At 67.0% G+C, this 18,468-nt stretch overlaps 2 protein-coding genes across 3 annotated transcripts in view; one reads left to right on the forward strand and one right to left on the reverse strand.

Annotated features, from left to right (window-relative positions):
• The first annotated feature begins 1,465 nt into the window (after positions 1-1,465).
• DPYSL4 (dihydropyrimidinase like 4) lies at positions 1,466-16,374 on the forward strand. Its single transcript, XM_069568002.1, has 14 exons — positions 1,466-1,889; positions 5,258-5,346; positions 5,894-6,078; positions 7,934-8,098; positions 9,602-9,663; positions 9,760-9,840; positions 11,140-11,208; positions 11,547-11,667; positions 12,377-12,533; positions 12,716-12,857; positions 13,477-13,647; positions 13,944-14,123; positions 14,909-15,074; positions 15,674-16,374. The coding sequence occupies exons 1-14, from the start codon at positions 1,851-1,853 to the stop codon at positions 15,763-15,765; spliced, it is 1,719 nt and encodes a 572-aa protein (XP_069424103.1). The 5' UTR covers positions 1,466-1,850; the 3' UTR covers positions 15,766-16,374.
• A 1,380-nt stretch (positions 16,375-17,754) lies between these two features.
• The window catches only part of STK32C (serine/threonine kinase 32C), a 72,898-nt gene continuing 72,184 nt past the window's right edge, over positions 17,755-18,468 (reverse strand). For both annotated transcript variants that reach the window (XR_011252210.1, XM_069568003.1), the window contains exon 12: positions 17,755-18,389. Coding sequence is in view for 1 of the 2 variants with exons in the window: in XM_069568003.1 (XP_069424104.1) it covers positions 18,263-18,389 (127 nt within the window). In the remaining variant the exon portion in view is untranslated. The remainder of the gene's footprint in view (positions 18,390-18,468) is intronic.

The raw sequence follows: 18,468 nt of genomic DNA on the forward strand, positions 1-18,468 counted from the left end.
ATCCCCACCTCCCCCGCACCCCACCACCACCCCTGCTCTGCCCTTTCAACTCGCCAAACGTTTGAGTCAGAGCCTCCTTGCCTGACTTGGGATCGTCCACAGGGCCTGGAAATGTGGCTGAAGTTTCGAAAAACTGTTTTGTTTTGTTTTGTTTTTTTTTTTCCCATGCCTCTTCTCCTTCGGTCCTTCCGCAGATTGAAAGGGAGGTCAGAACCCCGTTGCGAAGCGGCTTTGCTTGGGCAGAAAGCGCGCCCTCAGCCCAGACCCGGCGCTTTCAGCACCCGCCGCGTGGACAGCACCGGCTCCGCCGGGGCGCCCGCCAAGGCTTGGGGCTGGGGGTCGGGGGTGGAGGGCGGGCAGGGGGGAAGGCGCGAGGAGAGCGCCGGGCCCGGGTCCGCCCCGTCTATGCGCAGCGCTCAGGCCCCGCCACTAGAGGCTCCGGGACCGGCCGCCCCTCGCCCGCTCCCGCAATGGCAGCGAGGCGGCCACAGGAGCCCACAGGGGCTCTGCCAGCCTGCATGGGGGCGCGGGACACGGGCAGCCCCCGGGCCCGCCCCCGGCTCTGCGGAGTCTTCCTTTGCGTGGAGGACGCCTTTGAGAACAAGACCCTGTCGCTGGACGCGCTGGGAGGCAGCCACCGGGGTCCGAGAGGCGGAGGGCCCTACAGCGGGCCAAGCGGCTACCCGGGGAGTCCCAGCGAGCCAGGTGGAGACGGCCTGGGGGCCGCGGCGAGTCTCCAAGAGGGGCCCAGCATGGCCCAGGCCCACGGCTCACAGCAGGTAGTGGCCGCGGTGCGGGGGCTGCAGGCGGCGGGGCCGGTGAGCAGGGGACGCGGGCTCTGCCCTTGAGGCGCAGCGCATTTACCCCAGAGGCCACTCCGGGCTCCATCCAGGGGCCCGTCCTCTTCGGAGAGCCTCCAGCCCCTCCCTGGGGACGAGAGCGCTGGCCGCGGGGCCTCTTCCTCCCGATGGCCGAGCTAAGCCTGGACCTCCCCATCCTCCGCCCCTCCCCAGCCCGCACCCCCGCGGTCTGGGCTCCCCTGCTCTGCTTGTCCTGGGCTCGCACCGCTCTCTCTCTGTGTCCCCTGGTCTCTTTCTGTCCCCTCTGCGTCCCTGCAGCCCCCCTCCTGTCCTCAAGGCTCGCAGGGCTGGCCCTGGACAGTCTCACAGGGAGGTGTCCTCACTGTCCGGCCCCAGGGTCTGGCGCTCCCAGCCCTGCCCTGGCAAATCCTCGAAGGAGCCGAGCTTTGGCCTGAAACGTCTTTCAGGACGGAGTCCAGCTCCCTGAGATCCTCAGCCTGGACTTGGGACTAGACGCGGTCCCCGCGGCCCTGGGCGCCCTGGGTCATCAGGGAGCTGGTGGCGGGCCTCCGGCTGGCCAGGGGCGAGGCGGGGCCTGGCAGATCATTACCGGACCCCTCTCCCTGTCCACCCCGGGCGGGGGCGTTGCGGGGAACTTTGCCCACACACTGGCCAGGACCGGTGGCAACCGTCTTTCCACCCCCACCCCACTCCGCCTGCAAGAGTTCGCCTGCCGCCTCCGCCGGGGCTGGTCAGCGGCCTCAGCGCGGGCCCAGCCGGAGTCGGCGGCAGCCTCTCGGAGCCGGGGCGGGGCGGGGCTTGAGAACCCAGGAGCAGCTGCGGGCCGGGGGCGGGGCCGAGGGCGGGGCCGGCCGCCAAGCTGCGCGGCCCGGCGCGCTCGCACTTGGACGCCCGCCGCCCCCGCGTACACACCCGGGCTCCGCGGGCTCCCCCGCGAGGCCTAGCTGGTGCATCCCCCGCCGGGGACCCCCAGGCCCGCCCCGCCCCGCCCGAGCCAGCGGAGACGGCGGCGCCGGCGCGAGGAGCAGAATGTCCTTCCAGGGCAAAAAGAGCACCCCCCGGATCACGGTGAGCCCCGCTGCCAGCTCCCGGCCAGCCCGGCGCCTCCCGCCCCCTGCTCCGGGCGGGGCCCGGCCTCCGGGCCACGGGAGGACCTTCCCGGCCCCGCGCCGGGTCCCCTTCCCTCGGCGTCCGAGCCCCCCCGCCCCCGCCTCACCTTGCGCCCTGTCCCGGCGCTGCCACCTCCTGCCCAGCTCCTTCCCGCGCAGCCGGGGGGCCCTCGAGCACCGCGCTGGACACCCTCAGGGAGCCGGCTCCCCTGAGACCCCCCTCTGCGCCCGGGGAGGGCTCGGGCCTGGGGATGGGTGGGGGCGGGGAGACCCGCTTCCTAAAGCGCAGATGCGCCTCCCCCCCTCAACCCCGCGGGGCCTCTCTGGAAGCTCCGCTCGGAGTTGGCGGGCAGCGCGGCCCTTTGTTGACACGGGTGGTCCAGCCGCCGGCCTCGGGTGCAGAGATGCCATTCCCGCGCAGCCCGCCCCTCGGCCGCCCCCTGTGCCGCCCCCGCCGCACCGGGAGCTCTTTGTCCCAGACAAAGCAGCTGAGGCCGGCGCTCAGCCCCAGCCCCGGGAGCCCCCGGAGCCCCTGGCCGCCTGGAGCCCTCCTTGGAGCCGGAGTTTGGAGGCCCCCGGCCAGGGTGGTAGTGAGAGTGCTCCCTCGTCACTGAGCGAGCACCCAGGCAGCTCGGCTCCCTGGAGAAGACCCTCTAACACCACACGCCCCAGGCTGGGGAAGTCCGACTGTCCACCCAGGGCTGCCAGGAAACAAAGCCGCCCCTCCAGGCAGCCGGGAGCCCAGCGCAGGGAGGGAGAGGGGGAGGGCGAGAGGGAGGGAAGTGCCTGGGGGCCCGGGGGCAGCCTGCCCTGGGAGCCCGTGGATTGAGCCCCAGCTCTGCGCTTGGCTTCAGGGGAGGGTGCGGTGGGGTTGCCAGTTCACATCCTGAGACACTCAGGGAGGAAGGAGGGAGTCCTGCCTCAGGACTGGCCCAGATTCTGACCTGATGCAGGAAGCCCACCGGGGCTGGACAGGGTGCGGAGGGTGGTGCCACCTCTGGGAGGGTCAGAGGCCAGATGGCCAGGTCAGGAGACTGTCAGCCCGGTCCTGAGGGCTGCTGCATTCCCCTCTTGGCTCCAAACCTGGGAAGGTGCCCAAGTCTGAAAACTGGGGGTTGAGTGGGGACTCAGACCACAGTCTTCCTGCCCAAAGCCTTCCCCTTCCTCTGCTTGGGCGTGTTTGAGTGGAGTGGGAACCCTGCAGGAGGAGGTAGCCAGGCTCTGCCGCTGGCTCGGGAGCTGGGCGAGGTGGGTCCTTGCAATATGACCGGTCAGGGCCAGGCCTGGGGCCCAGGGGGCTGGGCAGTGAGCCCCTGAGGACCCAGTGGAGAGAGGTCCTGGCAGCTGGGGCCGGTCCACGGGGTAGACCAGAGCTGGCGGCGGGGCACCCAGGAGGTATTCTCAGCTGTGAGGCCCTCACTGTTTCTGGTGCGGCTCCCCAGCCCAGCATGAGAGCCATCTAGGTGACTTGGGGAGGAACGGGTGCGGCGGTTCCAGTAAAGTTGAGCTATGGGCGTTGAAATGTGAATTTCATATAATTTTTATGAGTCTCCATATAGTCCTCTTATGATGTCTTTCAGCCAACACGAGATGCATAGGGCTGGGCAGACTGTACAGCTGGGGATCACGTCTGGCCTGTGGCCTGTCAGCCACCCTTCTGTAGACTGTGGGGCGGAGGTTCTACTTTGAGTCAATAGAAATCTGAGAATTCATCCCAAACTGTTAGAGGTTAATAAGAATAGAGTGATGCGCTCTGGCTCATAAGCCGTGAATTATTTATCCCCTCAGCAGCCTGAGAGAGCTGCTAAGTGCCCTGCACACTTCCGTCCTGGCTTCAGGCTGACGCTGGATTTAGAACCAGAGCTCCCAGCTGGAGTCCCACCCTGGCCTCTGGGTGGGCACCCAGGAGCCCCGGGCCGGGGCCAGACCCCCGTGAAAGAGCTGTGGTTCCGGCTGCCCGAGCTCCAGGGAGTGTGAGGCTCAAGTTCGTGGGGCAGGTGCCGCAGGGCTGGGTCCTCACCCGTCATCCTGCTCTCAGCCACTGCCTTCCTTTCTGTGTTTCTCGCCATTTTGCTCCACTGAGGCCTGGCCGTCACCCCGCACCCTCCACAGCCCGTGACCAGCCCCCCATCTCCCCTCCGTCCCAACCGTCAGAAGTGGACCGATCGCGGCCCAGCTCCGTGCCATGGGGTGCCCCTAACAGCCGCACTTCCTGACACCGTTCACCTCCTTGGGGCGACCAGAGCTGCGAGCGCCCCAGTGTCTTCCTGGCCTGCACCCCCATAGCCCCTATGTCATCAGCTCCTGCCCCCTGACTCTCAGCCTCTCTGGAGTCCCTCTCTCATCCACCCCATAATCCCAGCCAGGGGCCCCCCGCATCTCATCCAGACACACGGACACCACTGCAACCATGACCTGTGTCTGTCCTTGAACATGAGGACCACTTTCTACCCAGGCCACTGTGATCTCTCTGTAGGCACTTAGACACAGCTTGAGGCACCAGTGGTGGCCCGCTGACCCCCCAGGCCCAGCACGTCCCACCCTAGCCTGCCACCCCCCATCCTGTATCAGCCAGGCTCTTCTCTGCCCCGGGCCTTTTCGCAGGCTGCTCGCTGGCCTTGGGCCTGAGTCACGGCCATATCAGCTCCTCAGAGCGGCCCTTCTCGGTTCCTGCTGCAGCCCGACAGGTCCCTCTGTGTGCTTACGAGTGTCACCGCCTGTGACGGCTGCGTGTGTGGCATCTGTCTCCACTCACTGGGATGCGGCCCTCCCACGGGAAGGCCCTGCCTGCCGAGGCCCTAACCCCCGCCTCCCGGCACCGCCACAGGCCGCGGAGATTCTGAAAGGAGCTTGGCCCGGCTCCCAGCTGGAGCCGCCTCTGCGGGTGGACAGGGAGGGCCGGCCTTCCAGGCCCACAGGGCCAAGCGAGACGTGGCCCGCCTCCCCCTCGGCATGGGCTTTAGGAATTGGGCAACGCACGTGCCGGCATGCCCGTGGTCAGATGCGCGGCCACGCGATGGCTTGGCCACGGTGACATGGGAAGCTGGCTGGCCGTTTGCCCCGCGTCTTCGGTGAGGCCAGACCGCCTGACTGTGGGTGTGGGCCACGTGCAGGGACTGTGGGCAGCCGCCTCCGAGGGCCACTGCCGCGGGGTGGGGTGGCTACCCTGCAGGCCCTGTGCTGGTCTCACACGCACAGACCGTGTCCAAAGGACACATACAGACACGCGTTCCATCGTGACTTCAGAGGGAAGCTGGTGCTCGGCGTACTGCTGGGTCACTCGCTTTGGAGCAAGCTTGCCCCCGTTTATTTGTTTGTTTCGGACAGAGTGACCGCCTCCTGATCAGAGGGGGGAAGATCGTGAATGATGACCAGTCCTTTCACGCTGACCTGTATGTGGAGGACGGCCTGATAAAGTGAGTTTTTGCCTCTTCGCGGTCACCTGTGTACACCTTGCTCACACGCTGCCCGGAAGCTTGCTTCTGGGCGAGATCCACGTGTTTCTTTCTCTCCCACAACCTCGTTCCCTGGAAACAACTCCAGCCCCTCTCGTGCCTTCAGCAAGGCCTTGGAGAGCAGGACGAGGCTTCCCATTTCTCTGTTATCACAGCTTCAGTACCTGTGGGTTCACAGTAGGTGCTTAATAAATGCTTATTGACCACACCTTTTCGTTTCTCTGCTCATGTCTGTGAGGCAGCTCCAGCCTCTGGTCAGCAAGGCCGCGCATGGACACCTCAGTGACCAGCTCAGGGTGGGGTCCTCCGTGCTGGCTGTCCGGAGCCCCTGGGGCTGGCTTGTTCCCCAGCAGCGTCAGGGGCGGGTCCAGTTAGGCCTTGGCTGTATCGCCCTTCGCTTCCAGGACGGGAGCCCAAGGGCAGGCGTCCTAGCTCCGTGGCCTTGCCAGGGGCCCCATTCACATTCGCTCAGGGGTCTTCCTAACCAGCGGATCTCTGTTGCTTTCAGGCAAATTGGAGAAAACCTCATTGTCCCTGGGGGCATCAGAACTATTGATGCCCATGGCCTGCTGGTCCTGCCAGGTGGAGTCGACGTCCACACGCGGCTGCTGATGCCCGTCCTGGGCATGACCCCTGCTGACGACTTCTGCCAGGGGACCAAGGCCGCCCTGGCGGGGGGCACAACCATGATATGTGAGTGTCGTCCGTGGGGGCGGGGGGTGGTCTGTCCCAGCTCTGGGCCTCTGGCGGGTTTGCGCTTTCCCTGGTGGAGTTTTCTCAGGCTGTTTTTCTTTCTCTCTCTCTCCTTTTAAAAAAAATATAATTTATTTTTTGAAGGATAATTGCTTTACAGAATTTTGCTGTTTTCTGTCAAACCTCAACATGAATCGGCCACAGCCCCTCTCTACTGCACTCACTCTGAGAGGTGCTGAGTGGCTGTGCCCGGCCCAGTTTCTCAGCCTGAGTGTGACGCTTTGGCCAGCGCTGAGCGCTCCTGGGGTTTCCGCTGGAATGTGCCCATAGCTGATTATTTCCTGGGAAGCCAGCAGCTGGCCAAGGTCCTGGTTTGGAAGACCCAAGTGCCTTGGACAAGTTCAGGGGTTGCATTGCCTGAAATGTCAGACACATTTGCTCCTGAACCTCACTCTCTCTGAGGCTTGGTTTGCAGAAACTCGTGTCCAGAAGAGCTAAAGATGGTGGAGGCGGTGTTTTACAGAAAGGATGACAAAAATACTGTTATCCGATCAACAACCCCCAGAGGCCCCATACAGGCACAAGCACCGTTCTGATGTGCCTCAGCTCTGTGCGTGGCGGAGAAGCCCAGTTCACAGCTTGTGAGGGGTTCACTTCCCACCGTGAACTTGCTCGTGGTCAGTTCAGGAGCCCAGACAGGAAGCCAGCGTTTAGCCCCTCTCCTTCCCTGAGACCCATCAGCTCCACAGCACCGAGGGCGGGCGCCTCCGCTTGGGCTGGACCTGGTCCAACCCCGGCTGCACTGCGGCCTGGCGGTGCCCTCAGGCAGCGCGTGGTTAAACGTCATGCTTCCCTGCACAGTCGGGCTGGAGGCAGGGGGTGGGAGGGTGGAGTGAGAGGGGCACCTTGGTTGCCAGGCTGCACGTGAGCACACGGCAGGCGCTGCCACTGCCTCCCGGGAAGGGCTGCGCCGGGTACTCGGGCCAGCTTCACAGGCCCCAGCCCGGTGTGGCTTAGTGAGCTACCAAGTGGCCAGACCCAGCAGTGGGCCGCCCCCGGGTCTGACGAGGGAGCGCTCTTGTTTCAGGCCCGTGGTCCTGCTGGTCGCAGGGGGCCTGAGCCGAGTGGGATGCCCTCCTGGCTGCATCTCCTGCTGGTGCTGAGGCGTCCAACAGGCTGTGAGGATGGAGGTGCTGCAGGCATGGGCTGGCCTCCGCAGGGCTGCAGCCTTGAGCGCCTGCAGTACGGCGTCCTGGGCGTGTGGCGGAACCCTCGTGAGGGGTGTGCAGGCAGGCACAACGTCTGCCTGTAACCCCGGGTGGGCGTGCCTTCCCACCGGCTGACCCTCCCAGCTCTCTCCCCGCGCCTGGCAGAGATTGTGCGTGGGGTGTAGGCCGTGGCCGCGGGGCTGCCGGCGGGGCCAGGGGGACAGTGCAGTGTCCCTGTGCTTGCCCTGGTTCTCCAGGGTGGGAGGGGACCCTCCACGGTGTGCGTGGTCAGGGAGGCGCGAGGGAAGCCAGCCCCACTTGCCGCTGTGGGCAGGCTCACAGGTTCAGCACTGTGGACAGCACCCCACCCCGCCCGCCAGGCGCACCTCACTCTGGCCAGGCTCTTTAGGGGGCGTCTGCTGGGGAGCGAGGTCCTCCTCTCTGCTCAGGGAGAGGCTGGGAACAAGGGGCAGGATGGATGGGCAGTTCCCAGCAGCCCCAGCCCCACATAAGGCTCGAGGTCTCTCCTCTGCTTTTCTCAAACACGCCTCCTGGTCTCCTGGGAGCGTGAAGCCACTGTCCCTTGGAGACCCACGCGGTTCTGGCGGCCAGAGTGGGGGACTCAGCTGAGCACGCTGTCCCCGCAGTGGACCACGTGTTCCCCGAGGCGGGGGTGAGCCTGCTGGCAGCCTACGAGCAGTGGCGGGAGCGAGCGGACGGCGGGGCCTGCTGCGACTATTCCCTGCACGTGGACATCCCCCGCTGGCATGAGAGCACCAGGGAGGAGCTGGAGGCCCTGGTCAGGGACAAGGGTGAGCAGCAGGCCAGCCGGGCGGAGGGGCGGCTGCGGGGCCTGCACTTCTGGGGTCGGGTGGACGCTGCATCCGTCCGACTCCAGGGCAGGTGGCCGGGCGTGGGGTAAGTTGGACAAGAGCTGTTCGAAGGTCTGCTGGGCCGAGAGGTCAGCTGTGCCCGCACTTGCGGGTCGCATCCTGGGGCTGACTCTTCACAAGCGGACATAGGGTCACGGCTGTCTGCATGATCCCCGTGTGTCTTGGGCCTGGAGGAAGGAAAAGCATGATAAGCCTTCTTAGCCCTGAAGACCCTCTAGAAGGAGGCGCCTTAAAGCCCAGTCCTCTACTGCTGCCTCAGCGGAAACAGGACGGCTTATAAACAGGCTTAAATGTTCTTTTAAATCAAGTCTTGAAGCTAAGACCACATCAAAGTTTATAGTGGATTTGCAGGAAAGTCAGGTGGACATTGTAACTGACCTCTGGTGATCAGCGTTGAGTGTGGTCTCAGCTCACAGCCGGGAGTGGAAGGGTCGGGTCAGAGGGGCCGGCAAGGATGGGACCTGGGACGGGGGTGCAGGCGTCAGAGTCCGGGCTAGGCCAAGAGGCTACTGGTCTCTCAGCCTGGGAAGCGGTGCGCCTGCTCCACTGCACACTTGACGGAGGCAGGGAGGTTCCCTCCAGAGTGATGGACATCAGGCCCATGACCTTTGGCAAGTAGGAGCCCTCACCCGGGGGCAGGCGGGGGCCTCAACAGGGAGCAGCTCTGCCTCCTGGGTCCTTCCCAACCTGGCCTGGGGGCCTGCAGCCTGGCGGCTCAGAGCAGAGGTGCAGACCCGGAACCTGCAGCCGTCACCCCACTCCTGAGCTGCCGGGCAGGGGGCAGTGATGGGGGGCCGCTAGTGAGGGGGAGTGATGGGGTGGGGGGTGTTAGGGGCAGTGAGGGTTAGTGATGGGGTGGGGGGTGTTAGGGGCAGTGAGGGTTAGTGATGGGGTGGGGAGTGTTAGGGGCAGTGAGGGTTAGTGATGGGGTGGGGGGTGTTAGGGGCAGTGAGGGTTAGTGATGGGGTGGGGGGTGTTGGGGCAGTGGGGGCTGAGTGGTGGATGAAGGTGAGGTATTAGGGGCCGTGGGGGGTTAGTGATGGTGTGGTGGGGTGTTAGGGGCCGTGGGGGTTAGTGATGGATGAGGGTGGGTGTTGGGGGCCATGGGGGTGAGTGATGGATGCGGTGGGGTATTAGGGGCGGTTGGGGGGGTAAGTGATAGTGGGTTTGGGGTGCATTAGTGAAGGGTGTGTGGGTTCTCACCTGCTTTGCTGCTAGGGAACAGTTGGTTCCTGACCTCAGATCCGAGGAGCTGGATGGGCTTGGATGTCTCCGCCCCAGTCTAGGCTGGTCTGGAGTATGTGGGGCTGATGCCCAAGGTCCGCCAGGCCAGCTGGTGAGGCCCTTGGGAGAGGCCCCCCTCACCTGGCACCCCAGGCGCCAGGGAGGTTCCTGGCATCCGACCTCTCCTGCTTCCCCCAGGTGTGAACTCCTTCCTGGTCTTCATGGCGTACAAGGACAAGCACCAGTGCACAGACGGCCAGGTAGAGCCCGGAGCCAGGGTCGGGGTGGGCAGGCAGGCTCCGCGGGCGCTGGGGGGCGTGGCCTCAGCCCCACGTGGTCTGCCTGCGTCTCCCCAGATGTATGAGATCTTCAGTGTCATCCGGGACCTGGGGGCCGTGGCCCAAGTGCACGCGGAGAACGGGGACATCGTGGACGAGGTGGGGCTGGTGGGGTGACCCTGACTGGCCTTGCGAGCGCAGAGCCATAGACCCCGGGGGAGGGGGCCTGTAACCTGGCCCGGGTGATAGCTAGCCCAGGGCGAAGGTCAGGCAGGAGGGTGCTGGGAGCCTGCGGGCTCTTGGCCACAGCAGGCTTTCCCTCATCCTCACACGTCTGACCTTAAATTCTCCAAAACTGAGGTGTTGCTTCCTGGGGTGGGAGGGGGCGCTGAGGCGGGTTCTCGTGCTCTCTGGCCCAAGACTGGGCCCTGTAGCGCTGTGCCTTCTGCCCATGGGCGCACCTGTGGAGTCCCTGGCCTGGTCCTCTGTCGAGGCTGCTGCCGGGGGAGGCCCTGGCCCTTCTGCCCACTTCCCCGCAAGCCCAGGCCTCTGCCCCCACTGTTTGCCCACCAGCCTCAGTGCCCACAGGGGCCGGGCAGTGGAAGGGGGCACAGGGGAGCTTCCTGGCCACCTGGGAGTCTGGGGGGGCGGGTCACACACACAGCCCCCACCCTGACGTTCCAGACCCGCAGAGAAGCTTCCTGGGACCCACTGGCCTCTCCAGCTCCCAAGCTCACCAGAGGCGGGGACACTCAGGGGGGGCGTGTGGGGTTCCGGGCAGTGCGTGCTGTGTGTCTCCAGGGCAGGGGGTGGGCTCTGGGCCAGGAGGAGGCACATCCCTAGTGCAGGAGCGTGGGAGGTGCGTGCTGTGGGAGGGGCTTGTTCCGGTCCCCTCCTCCCCCATTCTCCACCCCGAGTTCCTCCACACCAGCGGTGCTGTGCTCATACCTGGGGGTGAACCAGCCTGAGACGGCCCCACCCCTGGCTGTGCAGAGCCCCCAAGCCCGCCCCCATGCGTGCACACCCCAGCCGTGAATGCCCCCGTGCCTGCACACCGCTTGCACACACCCACTGGGGAAGCAGCAGTAGGGGGCTGGGGGGCCTTGTCCTTCTCACTGAGGAGGCCTGCGACCCTGGGCGCATCCAGCCCTCCGCAGCCCTGGGGCTCCTGCATCCGTAATTTGGGGAGCTGGAGTCACCCCCTTCAGAGTGCAACCCCTCTACTCCCCCCTGGAGGTCCCCGCTGCGGAGAGCCGGGGTCACAGGGGCCCAGGGGGCCTGTCCTCCCCGAGCACCCCCACCCCACGCCTGGCCATGGGGCGGAGTGTGCCTCTAGGGTGGGGCCAGGAGGTGGGTGATTCTGGGGTTTCAGGGTCAGGCGTTCTGGGCTGTGGACGCACCCTGCAAGGCCCTCAGGGCCCTGCACTGCTCCCAGGCTGAAACAAGCTGTGTGTTCAGGAGCAGAAGCGGCTGCTGGAACTCGGTATCACCGGCCCCGAGGGCCACGTGCTCAGCCACCCCGAGGAGGTAGGTGTGAGCCTGTGTTGCCCCGATGGGCCTTCATCGGGGGTAGGCTGGGCCCCCATCTGGGCAGGACTGTGACCCCACTGTCCTCGCCTGGACGCGAGTCAGGGCTCCTGGCCCCCTGCCTGTGGGCCGCGCTAAGGCCTGCACGCGAGCCTCAGAGGGTAGGTGGTCTGCTCCAGCGTGGCGCGGGCCAGCACAGATTCGGGGCTGGAGCCCCAGGCTGGGGTCCTGGCCCCTGGGTGCCCGTCTGGGCTGGGCATCATGGGTGGCCCGGGGCGTCGCGGGCTCACTGCGGTCAGGAGCCCCAGCCTCGCGCGGCCTGAGCAGCCTGTCTGCAGGTGGAGGCCGAGGCCGTGTACCGTGCCGTCACCATCGCCAAGCAGGCCAGCTGCCCCCTGTACGTCACCAAGGTCATGAGCAAGGCCGCGGCCGACGTGATCGCCCGGGCCAAGCGGCGAGGTGGGTGCTGGCTGGGGCGGGGAGGGGCTCAGGGGTCCACAGCCCCCTGGAGTGGCACAGGGCGGCCCCACGGGGACTCAGGAAGCCTGCCGGCCTCCTCAGGGGGCTTCTCGTGTGAGGGGTGCGGGCACGGCCTGTGGGGGCAGCCTGAGCCTCCCTAGTGTCCAGACAGCAGTGGGGCCTGACAGGGGGCCTTGAATCACATGTGGGGCTAAGGGCCCTGTTTGCATAGAAGTGCGTGTCCGAGCCATACCGTGTGTGTCTCTGAGTGTGTGGGGTGTGTGTGTGTGCTTACATGATGTGTGTCTGTGTGTATGGTTGTGTGTGTGTGTGTGTGTGTGTGTGTGGTGTGGTGAGTAGGCCTGCACCTTCGGGTCATGTGAAGAGCCTCGCCCAGCTGGCCCCCGGGCGGAGCTGCTGCTCCCTGGACACCTCCCGGGTGGGGGCGGGTGTGGGTTCGGGGCCAGGCCACGGAGGAGGCAGGTCCGTGGCGGGCGGGGCGGCTGGTGTGTCTGTGCCCCGGCGGGGTGAGGCAGGGGCAGAGCGGCAGGAGGAGCGTAGGAGGCCCGGGCGGGCCAGGTGCCCCGGGTTGGGGAGCATTCCTCACAGAAAATGGAGGGGCAGCGCGGTGGGAGGCCTGGCCCAGCCCTTGGCGTCGGGGGTGGGGGGCGGGTCCCGCAGCCGCGGTGCCGCTCACGCCTCGCCACAGGGGTGGTGGTGTTCGGGGAGCCCATCACCGCCGGCCTGGGCGCGGACGGCTCGCACTGCTGGAGCAAGAACTGGGCCAAGGCTGCCGCCTTCGTCACGTCGCCCCCCATCAGCCCGGACCCTAGCACCGCGGACCACCTCGCCGCCCTGCTGTCCAGGTAGGGAGCCCCTGGTCCTGCGGCCCCCCGCTGCGGGGCTCTTCCCCACCCTGCCGTCCAGGGAGCCCGCGCCCACCTCCTGGCCCCACCCCGGAGGCACACTCCGCCCCGTGGCCAGGCGTGGGGTGGGGGTGCTCGGGGAGGACAGCCCCCTGGGCCCCTGTGACCCCGGCTCTCCACAGCGGGGACCTCCAGGTGACTGGCAGCGCCCACTGCACCTTCACCACCGCCCAGAAGGCCGTTGGCAGGGACAACTTCACTCTCATCCCCGAGGGCACCAACGGCGTAGAGGAGCGCATGGCCGTGGTCTGGGAGAAGTGTGTGGTGGGTGAGACGAAGGGCCGCGGGGTCCCCCATGGAGGAGCTGGCGGGACCACAAAGGGAGGCCCCTGGACGAGCAAAGTCTCCGCGGGGAGCAGAGCTTGGGGCGGGCAGGCTGCAGGCTGTTCCCCCGAGCCCGGTCACGCTGGGGTCCGCAGACATTCTGCCCTGGTCCCCCAGAGGAGACTCCGTGTCGTCAGGCCCCGCCCTGGTCCTGATACACTGGCCTCAGGCACGGGGGGTCCCGACACCACAGCGTCTCCCCAGTAGGACTGAGGTTCCCCCAGATGTCTGTCTCACCTAGGGCCTCCGCCCCCGCGCCCCCAGCCCTGGCCCTGAGCCCTCCCCTTGGGCCGAGGCCCTGACCCCAGGCTCCTGGCCACCGCCAGGGGCCAGTCACGTCCTCTGGGGACAGATGTCATTGTGGAATCATCAGCATTCACTTGCCCACAAAGCGAGCGTGGAGACGGGCTCAGTGCCCGGGGAGGACCAGACCTGCAGGCCTGACTGAGGCACGCTGCCCTCAGCCTGGAGGGCAGCCGTGTCCACACGGGAGCCCGGAGACCAGGCCCTGCCTGTTGCCGGGGAGGGGCGCCCCTGACCCCGCCTTCTGGCTTCTCAGGCCTCGGGGCAAATGGACGAGAATGAGTTCGTTGCGGTGACCAGCACGAACGCGGCCAAAATCTTCAACTTTTACCCGAGGAAGGGGCGGGTGGCCGTGGGCTCCGACGCCGACCTGGTCATATGGAACCCCCGGGCCACGAGAATCATCTCTGCCAAGAGCCACAGCCTGGTGAGAGAAGCCGGTCCCACATGGGGGCCAGCTCAGGGTCTGGGGGGGTCCCTGCGGCCATCCTGGACATCCTGGGATGGGCAGGGCTGGCGGGGGCTGGGGACCCTGTCTGTGGGGAGAGCTCACCCACTCTGTGCCCTCGGGAGACATGCCCAAGAAGCCAGGGGTGCAGACATAGCTGCCCCCCCGAAACCCGAACCCAGGCTGAGTGGACGCTTCCCGCCGGGGCCCTGGCCCTGGAGACTCGGAGCAGTGCTAAGGCCTCCCGAGGGCTCAGAGGGCCGCTGTCCCCCCAGAACGTGGAGTACAACATCTTTGAGGGCTTGGAGTGCCGAGGAGCCCCCAGTGTGGTTGTCAGTCAGGGCCGGATTGTGCTGGAGGATGGGGCCCTGTGCGTCACCCCCGGGACCGGCCGCTTCATCCCGCGCAAGACCTTCCCTGACTTCGTCTACAAGAGGATAAAGGCCCGGAACCGGGTGAGCCTGAGCCGGGCGGGTGGGCGGGTAGGGCTCTCAGGCCTCGCGGTCAGCCTGCCCCTGGCCGCCCTGCTGTTGGAAAGGCATGGTGGCCTCACCGGTCCGGGCGGATCCTCACCCGCGTTCGTGACCAGGCCGCCCACGTCACTGCAGAGAGTGTGGGTGTGAGGCCAAGGAAACCCCGAGTGGCCGCCCCTGGGGGCACGGCCACCAAGCCTAGCAGAGGTCGCCCAGCATTTCCCTGGAGCAGACCTGCCCTTCAGTGAATTCAGCAAGGAGAGCGGGACGCTCAGACAGCGTCCGTGAGCCCTCATCCCTCACTGGGGCTCGGCCAGCGGCCCGCTGCGTCCGGCAGGCGTGCAGGTGTTTGTCCAGGCCCTGCACACAACTGCAAGTGATTCACGCGTGCACACGCGTGCACACAGGCCCAGCTGCACACGCACGCGTGGCCACTACACACGCGGGTTGGCTTTACCGCAGCCCCGTTCCTGCTTGTCTAGGATGACATCGTCTGAACTTGTATCTGGAGGGACAGCCCCCGGGCAGGGCTGGGACTGGCACTGGCTCCTCCCCAGGGCGGGAGTGGAGGCCACCCTGACCTGCCGGCACTCCTGTCTCAGGCTGCCCGCACCCCAGCTCCCCCAGACCTGCCCTGGGCATGCTGCCTGCCTCGGGGGAGGGAGGTGTGTGTCCACACACACGGGTGGACACCGGGGGTGGGGGGGCCCTGCCCTCGAGCCTGGGGCCGGCTCAGTGTCCCTCACACCCAGCGCTTCGGCCCCCAGCTGGCGGAGATCCACGGCGTGCCCCGAGGCCTCTACGACGGGCCGGTCCACGAGGTGATGGCGCCCACCAAGCCGGGGGCCGGGGCCCAGGCCCGCGCGTCCTGCCCCGGGAAGATCTCCGTGCCCCCCTTCCGCAACCTGCACCAGTCGGGGTTCAGCCTGTCTGGTGAGTGGGGCCTGGGCTGCTGGGTCTCCTTGGCACCTGGGCCCCGAGGGCCGTGTCCAGCCCCCAGCCCTGGCATCTCATGTGAGGTGCCCAAGGAACGGCGCTGGGGGTCTCAGGGGTTCACCTGTAGCTGCCAGCTCAAGCCTCTGCTTTCAGGGTCGGGGGTGTGGATTTGCAGGGAGGCGCTGAGCCAGGCTCTCCCTAGAGACAGAGCCAGGCCTCCCTGCCCCACTGGGGGCCGACCCAGCCCCTGATGTCCAGTCCCTGCCGGCCTCCGGGATCCAGCCTCGTCCTGAAGGCTGGGGCCAGCCCTCTCTCATCCCAGGGCCCGTGCAGGGCGAGACCCGGAGGAGGGACGCTGGGGCTGGCCTGGCCTGGGCCCCTCTGCACAGGCTTCCTGGACAGCCAGCCTTGACCTGCAGGCTCCGGCCGCAGACACACCTGGCCTCACCAGCCTGCTCGTCTGAGGCCTCGGTGGGGGCGCACCTGCCCGGGGGAGCCGCCAGGTCGGGGAGCGTGGGGTCTGCAGCCCTGGCCCCTGGGGTGTGGCGTTGAGTCTGCCCGTCCCCCAGCGCGGCCTCCACCCCGCCCTCCCGCAGGCTCGCAGGCCGACGACCACATCGCGCGGCGCACGGCCCAGAAGATCATGGCGCCCCCTGGCGGCCGCTCCCACATCACGTCGCTGTCCTAGGTGCTGCCGCGGGCGGCCGGCCCCCTCCTTGTTCCCTTCCTTCCTTGAACCCACTCTGAAAGGTGCTTGGCCTTCCCTTCCCCTCCCCAGCACCTCTCCCCTTGGGTTCCCACGGCCCGTTACAGGGAGCCCCCGCGGGAGAGGCTGAATGGGCGAGGTCTCACTGCCAGGGCGGGCAGAGGGGCTGGGCATGCTGGCGGGGGCAGCTCAGGAGCCCCAAACCTGGGGGCCTCGGAAGACGGGGACCTCTGGAGACGCCCAGGACGGAAGGCGGAGGGCATGGTGCCCTCGTGCCCAACTCGGCTGCCGTCCCAGCCCCGCCCGAGCTGCTGTTACTTCAGGGGCCCGCAGGGATGCCCTGCGGGCAGCTGTACTTCTCAGACTTCCCAGGGACCAGACCCCACGCCGTCCGTAGAGCCCTTCCTCCTCCAGGGGCCCCAGGGGCCCGGAGCCGAGTGCTTCCTTCTCCTACGACGTGTGTTCCTAGTAGTTGATTAGAGAAGCCATCCTGTGTGCCGAGGGCACTGTAGTCAGGAACCTGCATGCCACCCGCAGCCCAGCGGCCCCAGTCCCATGGAACCGCGCTGATTAAAGGCATCTGGACTGGAAGCCCCTGGCGTGTGGAGAGCCCTGACTTCTCTGCCCCTACGCCATCCCCCAGGGGCTCGTGCGTGGCACCCTCGAGAACACCCTGCAGCACCTGGTCCTGCCTCTAGACGGCTGGGAGGCCGGACCGCCAGACCACTACAGGGCCGGCTGGGTCTGAGATGTGGGCAGGGGCTCTGCCCACCACAGGCCTGCAGGTCACAGACAGCCAGACACCCAGAAGGAGAGGGGCACTGGGAGGACCCCTACCCATGATCTAGTTGGTGGGCACAAGCTGCCCAGCAGGGTTTGGGGCAGTACAGCGTGTGGGGAGCTCATGCTGCCCACTTAAAGCAGAGCAGGCCGGGGTTCTGATCCAGCCCCGCAGATGGCGCTGCCCCCAGAACTTTCTAGAAGATGGAGCTGCTGGGCTGGCTTCCTGGTCTCAGCCTTGCTCCTAAAAATCCTGCCAGCTCTGTCCCCCAGGTGTGGGACGCTCTCTACCCTAAGAGCACCAGGAAGGGCGGGCAGCCCCCCTCACGTGGCCAGCCCCCCTGGGGCGCCCCAGCCTCCATGCTCAGCTGTGGGACGCTCTCCACCCTAAGAGCACCAGGAAGGGTGGGCAGCCCCGTTCATGTGGCCAGCCCCTCTGGGGGGCCCCAGCCTCCATGCCCAGCCTTGGCCCCACTTTGAACCCGGGGCTCTGGGCACTGTGCTGGACTGGGCAGCCCCCCGGAAGGTCTGCCCTGTGGTCCGTCTGCTAAGGTTGATTTGGTCCCTGTGGCCTCAGTGCTGGATTCCTGGGCTGCACTGAGACCGCGTCCCCTTCCCCAGGGACAGACAAGGCGATCAGGGGGCCAGGCCACACCCGCAGGCCGGCCACTGACTCAGGATACAGGCACTCTGTCCCTTAGGGCCTCAAAACGCGCCTGAGATGTGCACACACACACACACACACACAAAGCACGGCTTTTTTCCCGCACAACCCCAGGCCTCCCCGCCCGGCTCCCACCTCCAGCACCGGCAGGCCTCCACCCAGAGCCTCTGGAGGTTGGTACCACCACCGGGCACCCCACAGCACTGCCCACCTCCAGACCCGGGCTCCGCAGTGCCCTGGGGCCCCAGGTGGGCTCCCCACTCTAGGCAAGGGGGGCCCGTGAGCTGCTCCAACCTGGGGCATTCCGGTCCCTGCTGTTTTCAAGGTTCTGCCCCTGCCCCCCAGCAGACCGCACCTCCACCCCAACCCAACAGCGGCCTCAGGGTTTCTGGGGCAGGAGATGGGCATCCTCCCCAGGCCGAAGACCGGAGCTCCAGGAGGCTCCGCCCCGGCAGGAATGCCCTAGGTCACGGACGAGCGTTTTCTGCCCGCAGCAGGCACGGGACAAGCAAACCAGCCGACACCAGGAGGTTCTCATGTTGTTTTTCTCAGAGGTGGAAACTATACAGAAACACGGCAGAAACGACCAGAACGCACGTGTATAAAACACTCTCAGGCCCGCGCCCGTCCCCCGCGATGGACAAGAACCGGGCAGGCCCTGGGCCCCAGCGGCGGGGGCGGCCTATATACAGCGGGCGGGGCAGGACCCCAGAGGCCCGGGGAGAGCCTGGGCGGGAGCTGTGGGCCCCTCCATCATCATGCGGGGGCGCCCACCCTCTGTGCTCCCCGCTTTCAGCCACAATGGCAGCCTCTTGACACCACATGCCCCCGAGGGCCAGAGGGCAGACCCGGCGGTCAGACCATCCGGTGCCGTCCAGCCAGGTGCCTGGAGCTGCCGACCTGGGCCTGGGCCTGGACACGCTGCGCAGCTCTCTGGGAAAGTTGACGCTGGGCCTCTGGCCGCCCCGTCCCTCTGGGGGTCCCGGGTCTCCGGTGGGGCCTGAGCTGACTCCACAGGCAGCGGGCAGGGGTGGCCTAGCTGCTCCCGGCCGAGGGGCAGATGGCGCTGCAGGCAGGCAGGGCTGGGCGCACGCCTTTGCTGTCCGCCAAGGCCTCCGCCGCGTCCCTGGGCTCAGGCGTGGGGTCCTGGTTCCGCTTCAGCCTGGGGAGACACATGGGGGCTTTATGCAGGCTTGCCAGCAGCCCGGGATGCGGCTCGCTGGCCCAGGGCCTGTCCTGGG

The sequence above is a fragment of the Ovis canadensis genome, chromosome 22 (genome assembly GCF_042477335.2).
Source record: "Ovis canadensis isolate MfBH-ARS-UI-01 breed Bighorn chromosome 22, ARS-UI_OviCan_v2, whole genome shotgun sequence".
Taxonomy (NCBI): domain Eukaryota; kingdom Metazoa; phylum Chordata; class Mammalia; order Artiodactyla; family Bovidae; genus Ovis; species Ovis canadensis.